The sequence below is a fragment of the Dasypus novemcinctus genome, chromosome 2 (assembly GCF_030445035.2).
Source record: "Dasypus novemcinctus isolate mDasNov1 chromosome 2, mDasNov1.1.hap2, whole genome shotgun sequence".
NCBI classification, from domain to species: Eukaryota; Metazoa; Chordata; class Mammalia; order Cingulata; family Dasypodidae; genus Dasypus; species Dasypus novemcinctus.
The window spans coordinates 39,088,415-39,101,088 of record NC_080674.1 but is presented as its reverse complement, the minus strand read 5'-3'; the positions used below and the strand labels follow the sequence as shown (position 1 = coordinate 39,101,088).

The 12,674-nt window shown below is 36.7% G+C and overlaps 1 protein-coding gene across 2 annotated transcripts in view; it reads right to left on the bottom strand.

Moving 5' to 3' along the window:
• Nucleotides 1-26: 26 nt before the first annotated feature.
• The window catches only part of SKP2 (S-phase kinase associated protein 2), a 40,727-nt gene continuing 28,079 nt past the window's right edge, over nucleotides 27-12,674 (bottom strand). Inside the window, exons 6-11 of one of the 2 annotated variants that reach the window (XM_023587342.3) lie at nucleotides 11,234-11,332; nucleotides 9,826-9,956; nucleotides 7,185-7,236; nucleotides 6,910-7,017; nucleotides 5,895-5,949; nucleotides 27-1,919 (exon numbers count right to left, since the gene is read on the bottom strand). In XM_023587342.3, the coding sequence (XP_023443110.1) occupies nucleotides 5,943-5,949; nucleotides 6,910-7,017; nucleotides 7,185-7,236; nucleotides 9,826-9,956; nucleotides 11,234-11,332 (397 nt within the window). In that variant the 3' untranslated portion in view covers nucleotides 27-1,919; nucleotides 5,895-5,942. The remainder of the gene's footprint in view (nucleotides 1,920-5,894; nucleotides 5,950-6,909; nucleotides 7,018-7,184; nucleotides 7,237-9,825; nucleotides 9,957-11,233; nucleotides 11,333-12,674) is intronic. The other variant, XM_004453326.5, reaches the window with a different exon arrangement.

Here is a 12,674-nt window from a genome sequence, read left to right as displayed (position 1 = left end):
AAAAGAATAAGACTTATTTGAAGAGCTCATTTTTATAAAAGTGTGTTTTATTTTAAAACAAAATCTATAAAAGTAGAAAATCACATACAAAAATACAGATTACTCTGACACCTTAGCAAAATAGCTTATGGCTGGACTTAAGTTTGGAAGTACTATATATGTGAGGGCATCCAGAAGCCACAGGCCATCTGGATCCTATCACCAGCCCTTGTCACTAATCTGTAAACAATAATTTCAAGTAGTATTTAGCACTTTTTACCTACTAATTCAAACATAATCATTTCCTGTACAATATTACTCCAAAATGTTTTTCATTAGGTCTGAGCAGACAAGGGCACTTATACTATTGTTTCTAGCAACTGAAAAACAAGAATAAAATAAGACCAGCTGATGTAATAGAAAAGATGAGTTTTGGTTTTACTGTTTCATTTTGAACACATTGGGAGGTCATCAATTTAAAGAATAAACTATTGCTTTTAAAGCATAATTAACCTTTTTGCTGCTATGTACCAGTTTTTTAAAAAGCACTGATGCTATCAAAAAGTTCAACACCTGAGTCGTAACTTTTATTATAGGTGCTAGTAGTGCTTACTGCTCTGAAGCTACATGGACCATATACCTGCTTCTAGTGTATTTTTCTGACTGAAAGGAACCTGCAGTTCCTCCCAGGGAACTTTAGGTCCAGTAACCTTATGAAGTGAGTAGTTTCAAACAATTGCTGTGGGAGATCAGTGAAAAAAGGCAATTTAAAATACTTGATTCCAGAGTAATATAAAAATAACCTCAGCGATAAAGGAAAGCTTCACTTCAGCATTCTAGCCAACATTTCGGGAATAGGGACTAATTGGTTAATCTCACCTTTCTAAAACAAAGCAAGCCATTTTAAAAGCTAAAGTTAAACCCATGTTAACATAGTTTGATCAAAAAATTAGAAAACCACAATTATATTTACTCAACTCATTTAGAATTCTGGGAATATAGTAACTTTAAAGGATACTTCAGATTAACCAGTCATTTTAGAAAAGTGCCTCTTGAGTCTTCAAATTCTATACCAATTCCATATGTCTGGGGCTTTCTGTTCGTTTAAGATTTTTAAGGTGAATTACATAGGGATATTTGTTTCCAAGGGCCTAATTTCAAATCTAAAGTCAAACTTGAAATGCTTATTTTCCTTTTTCTTTCCCCAGAAGAATTGCCTCAAATATAACTATGCTACAAGTCTCTTATCTGTTCAGCTCACAATACAAATAGCTTACTGTTCTTCCAATCTATGTCTTATAAAAAATAGTAAAAAATTAAATAGAAAAAGGTTAAGTTAGCATTTAGACTATGAAAGCTTTATCAGTCAAGATTTTTAGCTTAGTTCTAAATAGACTTAGTAAGAAGGACACTTGGAAGAGGTGTAGCTCAAATGTTGCTCTTTAAAGGAGCCTTGAAATTACAGGCTCATTTTCCTAAAATTTCAAAAAGGCCTTTTTTAAGAAAATGGCTATGTCAAAGCTTTTATAATCATTCCAAAAACAGCAACACTTCATATTTTTCTTTCTCAAATGGTCCCCTAATGCCTATACACTTGCAGAATGAAGGCAAAAAGGACCCAGAAGGAAGAGTTGAGGGCAAGAGTTGAGGGCTCCAGCAATAGGGCTACATGCCTATTTTTTCTGATCCACATGAAATATAAAGACACCATCCTGCAAAAAATACTTCATAGACAACTGGGCTTGTACAATGTCAGTCGGCATTTGATGCCCCATATTTCCTGATTCTTTTTGTTGTCAATAGTTGGCCTGGCAATAGTAGTGAAATGGGAACAATTAATCTGTAGATGAGGAAGGGCTTCCTTTAACAGTTCAAGGGTACTGTCTGGCACAATTCCAAAAACTTGTAGTGTTTTTAATGTGGGAATTTCTCCAAGTTCACTGGAAAGGAAAAGAAAGACTTTTAGTGTAACAGTATCTATGGGAAGTATTCGACTACAGTTTTATGACCCAATTTTTACAATTTGCATCATATTCTATAAAATGCAACCTGAAAATGTAATCTGCAATAATTGATTTGAGAAAAATAACTGAGGTGAATCAAACTGGAATGCACGAGTCATAGCTTGAGCAACATGGCCTTAGGAAACATGGCAGTGCGTTTTGTTCAATGAAGTGCATAACAACCTTAGAAACTCTGAGGTTTATTTAAAATCTAACCATATTTGCTTCCTTTTTCCATTCTCGATTTATGCAGTGACCTAAGTTAATGTGGTAAAAATGTATATATTTTTTACAGTGGCATCAGTTGGAATCCCGAGATTACATCCGGTTTAAGGATATGAAATTGTCCCTCATTTGAACTAGGTTCCATCTCTCAAAAGGAAATATCAGCAGTTTTGAAGACAATTTCTTAATAATGGTTAATAACAGTCAACATATCCATTAGATGTGATGAAACCTTACAGTGAATTCATCTAATAATGTCTTAGAGTTATGTAGCGGGATGTAAATGAAGAAAAGGGGTGACCAATCATACATACCCTTATAGGAAGGAATAGCCACTGTACCTTTCTACCTAGTACCATTTTTTTCCTATCATAGAAGCCAGCCCAGTTCCTATCACATTAAGTGAAATACAACTCTATCTACAGTGAAATCCTGGTTCACAAAAAAGGGAAACTATTTTCCCAAAGTAAATACTTTTTGGTAATGATTCAGTCTTCTTAATTCAGATCTATGTACCTAGAAATTCTTCTCTCTGATCTGTATTTGCTCCAGATTGGGACACACAGTACAAAGTCTCAGGAAAGGAACATTTATTTTAGAATTTCAACAAAATCCCACTGTAGATCAATAGAAACATCAATGACCTAGAATTAGAAGCATCCTTTATAGTTTCACATCAGTAATTTCTTTAACAACAAAAAAAATACCTTTCCTTATAATAATTGTCACCTTGCTTTCAATCTTTCTTCCTTCCAACTTATTCTATACATCAATGTCCTAAAGCCCAGCTCAGATGATGTCACCCCTGGCTCCAAAACCTTTGATACCTCTTATGTTTACAGAAACCAAATCACTCAGCTGGCCTTATGACCTTCCATGCTTAAGCTTTTCTTCCAGTCTTCCCACTACCCCTGTAAATGTATTTATTCTTTATTTAACAAAGTATCTGAAATGCCACAGATGTTTAACATATTTTGATAAATGTAAGATGAAGGGTAATTTAGAAATTATAAAGAGAAAATATAAAAGTAATATCCAAATAAAATAAGTAAGCTTGGTGTTCATAAAGGACAAAAAAAGCTGAAGGTCATAATAGATAAAAAGAAAACCAGGAAGAACAAATTGCTGTTGTTCTTAAATTGAACTATACCCTGGAATGTAGAGATAGTAGTACAAGAGAAATGTCACAGTATGTATATGTTTATACTTATCATCCCTCAAGATGATAGCCATCCCGCCCCAACTTTGAATTCTTATTTGAAATTTAAGTCTATGAGAACTTGGTAACAACCATGAGAATTTTGGTTCTGGGTATCCAAATCAGCCAAAGTGTGAGTGATTCTGTGGTGGCTAATATTTAAAAGAAGAAACTGGTGGGAGTAAGAAAAAGAGGTTCAGCAGATGGCAGAAAGTCAATATTCTTGCAACAAAGTGTTGAGAGAAACACGGTGAGGGAATAAATCACACCAGACCCAGAACTCACTGGGTGTTATTTGTAAGAAGGTGGTGAGCCATGTAAGATGAGATGAAGTGATAGACAAAGGACCAGTTCCAAAGTCAAAAAGGAGATCTTTATAATTTTAAGGAGAAGGAGATTAAAACCCATGCCCTCTTGTATGTGCATCATCTACAATGCCACAGAAGAAATTTCCAAGCATCTCTTTGAAACTACACTGGAAAAGACTGAAATGCAAACTAGAGGATGAAAAATGGAAATGAATGGCTTAGGAGCCTTTATTTCTAATTTTAAAATGTAAAATGACACTGATAATGTCTTAAGTATCTTACCTTTGTTTAATTTTAGCAAGCAAAAGATACTCAAACTCTTTCATAGGTTTATGCCTTACCTCATCTACATAATCCTGTTTTCCTTATAAATGTTAAATTCCTCAACAAATTCTACCATAGGAATTTTTAGTCTCTCCTAAATTCAGGTCAGTTTACTGTCTCCATCTTGGGTTTCTTATCTGAATGAGATACAGAATAATGAGAAGAAAGTTCATATGTAGGGAATTAGACTAATTAAGGAGTAAAAGAATAAATATAATGGGGAAAGGTCCCAAGGAAAATTTAGTTTTCCAAGTATTTAAAGCATTATTATTAGGGAAGGAAAGGAAGACACTCATTTTATTTTCCCCTTCTGAGATCAGAAATAAAAAGGTTTAAATTCTTTAGCTCTCTGGAAATCAATACTAAGGCATCTGGAATTTTTATCATGGATTTCAAGTATACCAGCTGCCAGAATGTCTGAAATGAAAGCAGAAGTCTTATCTTGAGAAAACCTTAAGGATAGGGTGCCAGCTAACTCATCTTAAGGGTTCACAAGGCAAATAAGCAATGCTGTTTACATAATGCTTAAAGAAATGCACCCTTTTACCCTAAAAGTTCAAGGAAAGCAGCCTTTCTTCCAGTTGTGTTCTAGTGGTCTAACTTGTAACTAAAATCTGGATGATCCTATTTCTTTTATTTCAAGATCTTATGGAGACAAATAAATAATAATAATGGAGTTAGTGTTCTCACTTCAGTCTGTGACTTCAGGGCCCATATTCTAAACCATCAGATCACACTGCTTGAAGGGATTACTGTGTAAGCACTATTACCCACTAGATAAAAATACTGAAACATGAGGGCTCACAGACTTCTTCCAGCTTCTGCTTTAGAAAAAGCATTTGGGTATTATCTGTTTAGCTTCCTTCCCTCTGGAAAGAACTAAAGCAAGGCATATGGATGGATTCTCTTGAGAAAAGCAACCAGAAAAGAGTTATCGCTGCACTCCCAAGGGAGCTGCCTAAGCAAGGAAAGAGTCCAGATGGCAAGGACAGAAAAGAACAGACGAGAGAGAAATCTTTTTTGGGTAGAAGCAAGAAGCTCCTAAAGAAGTTGTGAATGCTAGGTGGGCAGGAGACTTTAATGAAAGGTTCCCAGTACCTCATTTAAAAAAAAAAAAAATCCCATGTAGATGAATTTAGATGCCAATACTTGAGAGTGACAGAAGTACATACTAATATCTCTTTTTATGCAGTGCTTTTCCAAATTAGATATCAGCTCAGGATCTGATCCCCAAGATTAATTAAATTGAGTCATTAAAAATATAATTCTTGGGAAGCAGACTTGGCCCAGTGGTTAGGGCGTCCATCTACCACATGGGAGGTCCACGGTTCAAACCCCGGGCCTCCTTGACCCGTGTGGAGCTGGCCCACACGCAGTGCTGATGCGCGCAAGGAGTGACCTGCCATGCAGGGGTGTTCCCAGCGTAGGGGAGCCCCATGCGCAAGGAGTGCGCCCTATAAGGAGAGCCGCCCGGTGAGAAAGAAAGTGCAGCCTGCCCAGGAATGACGCCGCACACAGGAGAGCTGACACAACAAGATGATGCAACAAAAAGAGACACAGATTCCTGTGAAGCTGACAACAACAGAAGTGGACAAAAAAGAACATGCAGCAAACAGACACAGAGAACAAACAACTGGGGCAGGAAGGGGGCAGGGGAGAGAAATAAATAAATAAATCTTTAAAAAAAAATAATTCTTACATTTTTACAAATTTCACTACATAACCCTGTACAATTGAAACATCTGATTTGTTAACTCCTGAAATTAACTTACAAGAACCAAACCAATAATTTGAGGACTAAATAAATTCTTACCTCAAATTCACCACCCTTCTTAGGTAGTACAGAAGCTAAATTACCTTTTTTTTGGTTAGTGAGCTAAACGAGTTCAGTGGTTCATGTGGAGCCTATTGTCTGTAAAAAGAAAGAAGTGCACATGCCCAAACCCAAGGTACAGACTTCTTAAGGTTTTCAACAAAATTGCTATACATTTATATTTGACATCAGGAAGAATTTTCCAACTCCTTGTGTGGTAATAAGAAAACCTTTTTAAGAATAAAGAGATGATATTATTCCCAGGATGACTTGCATGCAGCACTACCTAAAAGAATGAAGGGCCACGTTACTTTTTTCTTTCTACTCTCACGATTCTATGAAAGTTGTTGCACAGGTACAAGATTAATCTGATGAGCTAGATTCAGACTATTTGCCTAGGAGATATAGGATCTGTATCCCACTCTACCATTAACCTCACTATGCAGGTTTGGGTAAGTTACTTCACCTTTTGGGACCTCAACCTCCCCTGTTCAAAAAGAGCACTGGACTCTTAGATCTATTGCACTTACATGCTTTCATTCATCTCATTCCTTGACCATCTAAGACTGACATCACTAGAATATTATAGAGCTTTTCCTCTGAGCCCACATGTAGCTTTAGATAGAGCAAAAGCTTTCTGGAATCAACTGGAATTGCTTGGAAAAACCTGAAATAATGGGGGGAGGGGAATGCAATAAAGAAATGTATTGGGTTTGTCTGCCCAGTTTACACTCAGCTCCTTGGAAGCAAAAGCTGTCTTCCATACTTTTTCTTCGGCAATCCTTCCATAATTACTGGTACAGTATGCTAATATTTAAATCTGGTCGTGGCTAAATTATAAATATTTAGTGAACTAGTGTGATCAACTCAACCAGACATTTTAAGTAAAATATTCTGCCTTGGTTTTCTCTTTTGCTGGTCTTTCTTCATCAGTTGGGGTACACTAATATTGATGTTTAATTTTTAAATGTCTGCTATGAATAGTAATGGGTGGTAACACCAAGTGGTATCTCTTAGAGTCCTGGCCTTCTACGAACTTTAAAAACAAAAAATACTTACAGTAAAGTTTCAGGTATTATGTCATAGCATCGACTAAGTGATAGGTGCTGGAGGTAGTTGAGCTGGTGAAATTCCTGAAAGCAGTCATTCTTTAGCATGACACTATCACTATAACAGAGCAGAAGAAAAGGTGTTAAAAACCTACCCATCCATCCTAAAGACAGAAATAGTCTTCTACATAGTTCCTTTAATGCAACATTTAGATCCTACCCCTATTCAATGAGGAGCCATGTTTTTTTCAACTTTTGATCCGAAATAAACAAACAAAATCATACCTTAAGTCTAGGTGGACAAGATTGGGGCATCTTCTAACTAAGGTAGAGACATCTAGGGAAAAAACCCACAATAGTCATTATTAAGTGAAGAAAAAGATAAGGATACCTGCAATCAACTACTATCAGTTAACAATGTCCTGGAGATGTGGAAAGCAAAATTATCAACTTTGTATATAAGATTTTGCACCCAGAAAATCTGAGAGAACTATCTGAAGCACCAGTGGAAATATTAAGAGAATTATGTAAAACAACTGACAACAATCCATAGTTTATCTAACAGTGATTAAGTGGCTGGAAAAATAAAAGGGAAAAAATCAAATTCACAATAGCAAAAAGCAAAACTAATAACATAAAGATGGCACTTAAAGTCAACAGAGGAAATCATGAATTATTACAAAAGAATATTGATACCACACTGGGAAAAATTAAGTTACTTCCCAAACTCATACAAATATTCAAATAAATTCTATATATATTAAAAAGTTATAAATGTAAAAATATATAGGTCATGTGTCAATCAAACAATGAATGGATAAATAAAATGTGGTATATACATACAATGGAATAATACTCAGCCATAAAAAGGAATAAAGTCCTGATACATGCGACAACATGGATAAGGCTTGAAGACATCATGATGAGTGAAATAAGCTAGATACAAAAGGACAAATATTGTATGGTCTCACTGATTTGAAACATGTAGAATAAGCAAACTCATAGAGTCAGAATCTTGAACATAGATTTCCAGAGGATAGTGCGGGGTAGAGAATGGGAAGACTTAAAATGCACAGGGTTCCCATTTGGAATGATAGAAATGCTTTAGTAATGGATGGGGGTGATGGTAGCACAACACTGTGAACACAATTAATAGCACTGAAATAAATATCTGAATATGATTAATAGGGGAAATGTTAGATTATATATGGTAACAAAATAATTTTTTAAAAATCCATGGAATTATACTATACAAACAGTGAATCCTAAGTTGAAACCATGAACTTTAATTTTTTTTAAAGGGATACCACTTCACACCCACTAGAATGGCTATTACTTAAAAAAAAACAAACAGAAAAATAATGTGCAGGCAAAGATGCTGAGAAATAGGAACCTTAGCCCATTGCTGGTGAGAATGTAAAGTACAGCTGCTGTGGAAAGCAGTTTGACATTTTTGCAGAAATTAAAACAGAACTACCAAATGACCCAGCAATCCCACTTCTATCAAAAGAAGTTGAAAGCAAGGACTTGGACAGATAGTTGTACATCAGTGTTCATAGCAGCATTATTCACAAAAGCCTAATGTCCATTAGCAGATGAATGGCTAAGCAAACTGCAGTATATATGTTTAAAAAAAATTTTTTTAACTCTGCCAAGTTAAACCAAAACACATACAGCAAATTAAAGAAGTATAGGAATAAATGTTCGCAACACAAATAGTTAATGGTAGACAATTCTATTTATAATAAAAAATAGAAAGAATGTGAAGAGATAATCTGCACAAAACAGAGATTAAAAAAAGAGCAAGAAACACAAATTAAAATTAGTAATACTACTTTTCAGCCACCAAATGAAAAAATATTATATTACAACACTCGGAACTGATGAAATAGAGCAGATCCTCCCACAATGCAAGTGATCCGTGTTTGAGGTCCTTTTGTTGTTTTTTTTTCCCTCACAGTCACTCTTCTGCCACATCGCCGTCTCTCGCCATGAATCCTAGCCTTGTATTTTGTAGGTGCCAGCTCGACATACCTGCTTGGCTATGTTTGGGTGTCTCAAATTCATGTCTAAAACCAAATACTTAATTGTCCCCATAAATCTGCTCTTTCCCTAAAGTCTTTCCCATTGCAGTAAGTGGTAATTTGATTCATCTAATTGTTTTTGCAAAAAACTCGTGGAGTCATACCTGACTTTTTCGCACATCCCACATCCAATCTGTTAGCAAATCCCTGTTATGTTAGCTCAAAATCTGTCATTTTACCACCTCAGTAGTAGGCGGAATTATGTACCTCAGGGAAGAAATACAAACAAACAAGAAAAACCAAGCGTTCTTAATCTTAACCCTATTCCTGGGGAGTGGGGGGGTGTAAGGGGAAACCATCCTAAATGAAACCTTTTTAAGATGTTAATTTCAGTTAAGGTGTTGCCAACAGAATTAAGACGGGATGTAATCCTATTATTGGATGTTTAGCAGCATTCCTGGCCAGTGCTGGATACCAGGGCACCACCACAGCCAGGACAATCAAAAATGTCTCCAGACATTGCCAAATGTCCCCTTGGGGGCAAAATTGCCCCGTTGAGAGCCACTGATAGTACTATTAAATACTGCATTTATTCCTATTTTCATATCGGGGTTTTGCCTGAGAATTTAATTGATTAAAAAAAAGGTTCTTCTGCTTAAAAATAAATTGAGTTCATGTATAAAGGGTTTCTACTTCTAGATCCTGGATTCAAATCTTGACCCCACTTGCCCAACTGTTTGTCTTTACCTAACTTTCTGACCAGCTGCTCCATCATTCGAAAAGTAGCAGTAATAACACATGCACTGGATTACGAGACGGCTTGGTGTAGAGCAACACTTAGAAGATGCTCCACAAATCAATCTCTTACCGCTGTTGGTGTTATTAAGACTTGTGGCTCTTACCTGATTTCTGAAGATTCTTCCGGTAGCCGCTAAGATTCAGCTGGGTGATGGTCTCTGAAACATGTGCCACAGCAACTTGCACATGCTTTTCAGTGAAGTCAAAACACCAAGAGAGGTTCAGCTCATCCAATCTGCATACAAGAGGGGCAACAAAGAAAGCATGAAACTACCACACAGGAACAAATTCTCCAGGAACCAATTCCCTTCTTAGGAGCGCCCCACAATAAAGTAAGAAGGGATTTCACTTTAGCACACTGACTGGGCAGCAACCAGCTAAAAGCACTGTCCACAATTGCAAAGAAAATACAAAACTATAGATTCCTTGCTTTCTCCTACACAGAACTCCTGCTTCTCTAAGTAGCTATCTTTGCTCACCTGAAACTGCTTTCTTTCTTCTTGATGTGCTCGCCTACCCATTTGCTCCTGAAAATTGCCAGGGGATCTGAGCAGAGGCTTTAGTGAATACTGCCCCCTACTGGAAACAGAGGGAAGCACTCTCCTCGGCTTTACCCTGCTGGCACAAACCTCATTTCAGGACCACAGCTAACAATTCCAGCCTCTCTGTTTTCTTTCTCAAACCACCCAGGTGAGTTTAGCAAAAAACCATACATACTGAGCCATCACCTGAGATATTATGAATGAATTGATGGATTGTATTGGGGTTTCCTAATAAAGAACTGTTGGCAGTGCAAAAAGCGAATTCATCTTATTTTGCCTCTGCTAAGCAAATGAGAGCTTCAAAGGCACTGTCTAATCATTCATAGTATGGCTGACTAATGTACATTTTATCTTATTGATAACATTTTCTTATCTAAAGTCAATCTACTTTCAACAGAGACCAAGGGATATTAAAAAAATATACAGACACACACAAAGTATTATGTCTTCTGTAAACCATGCCCCCTCCTCATTAGTAATACCTGTAACTCTGTAGCCTTTACTTATGTCTTAACTTTATTAAACAACATAAAGGAGTCACCCATATATGTGGTTTATATTTGTAATGTATCAAAGTTGATCAAAAACAGTCAGTTAGGTATAAAAATACTGTTGGGGGCTGGGAAAGAACCTGGCTGTGTAGTCAAATGTAAATAGATTTCTGTCAACCATGCTCCTGAAAAATACATGACTCCATTTCCTCATTTTTAATACTAAGAACAAAAAGACACCACTACACAAGCATCACTTGCAATCTGAACCAATATGTATCCTGAGTTTAGACAGAAAATTTGGAGGGCAAAGGATATTGTATAATCCAAATCTTTCTGGTTCCCAAGTTTTGGATCAAGTTTCAAAAACTTGGCTAGCTAGGATTACCTCAAGAAATCTGTCCGATTCTATTTGGATATGAAGGATAGCTGCTCATTTGAAGCAATGGCTCTATAATCAAGTCTCAAATCTTTCATACCTGGAACAGCCGCTAAGCAGAGTCATCAGGGCAGATTCAGAAAATCCAGAACACCCACAAAGGTTTAGTCGTACTAAATTTGAGTTCTGTGCCAGATTACTGGAAAAAGAAAAAAATGCCAGAGAAAAACCAATCAGACACTCTTGTTCGATCCAACAAGCACTCAGAGGAAAGTATGCTAGCGTAGTTGTTAAGTGCTCAGGCCTTAGAGTCAGGATAAAGTGAGTTTAAACCATGCCTCACTATCTGTATGACAGTGAGCAAAGTGCTTTGCCTCAATTTCCTCATCTGTGAAATGGCAATAATGGTACTTTCTTGGTAGGGTTGTTAAGATTACATGATATGACAAAATAAAGGATTTAGCCCTATGCCTGGCACAGAGAAAGTACATAAGAAACATCAGTCAATGTACATTTTAAATTAAAATTTAAAAAAGGAATGGAATAAGCATTTCTATTCCTCCCATAATTGAAATTAGCTTGTAGGCAACCTTTGACTTATAAAGGCACCAGATTCTTTCATTTAAATGTTTCTCAATTTGCCCATTCTACATTCCTAAACTCATGTTGGTGAAACTTAAGTGTTAAAGAGCAAGAATTCAGGAGTCATACTTATTGCCAGGATCAATACCTTGGCACTGTCACTTACTGAGTGACCTTGGACAAGTAATTTGCCTCTCTGTACCTCAGTTTCCACAACTGTAAAAAGGTAATAATAAGAACATACTTCATGGGTTGCTGTGAGAAATGAGATGACATTTAAGTGTTCAATAACTGTCAGCTGCTATTACTACTCCTACTCCTCTTTTTCAACTTCAGGTTTCATTATTTCTCACCTGAATAAACACAACAGCTTCCTAAATGGCCTAGTTTCTTCCATGTCTGATTGATCCTCCACAATGCCTAAAACTTAATTTTCTAAATTTCAACTCTGACATGCTCCTTCCATTCTAGAAACCATTCGTTCTCCACACCATCCTTCCCTCAAAGAGTCCAAACTTCTTACAGCATGGGGTATAGGCCCATTGTAATCTGGCCAAACCCCATGCTCCAAAATTCCCAAATCCTTAAGAGTTTAGAAGCTGTGTGAAGGTGTCCTACCAAAATATCTTCAATGCTCAACTTAAGAGTCACTTCCTTTGAGAAGGTTGCCCTTTGTAAATTTAATCAGCTCTTCTGCATGTTGCCACATAGCCATGAACGCATCTAACGCACCACGGCACTAGGCACTATCATTATCTCTCAAGGCTGAGGCAGGAGCCACGCCTTGTTCCTTCTTTTACCTCTAGAACCTAGCATACGGCTGGGCATATCATTCGCATTCAAGCTTTCGTTGCCTAGATGAGTCCGGGAAAGGTTTTCAGAAGATGGCGTACTGAATATTTCTGTGTTCATCTGGATTAGGACTACAGAGCACCCTATCATAATCATGAAACAAAAGA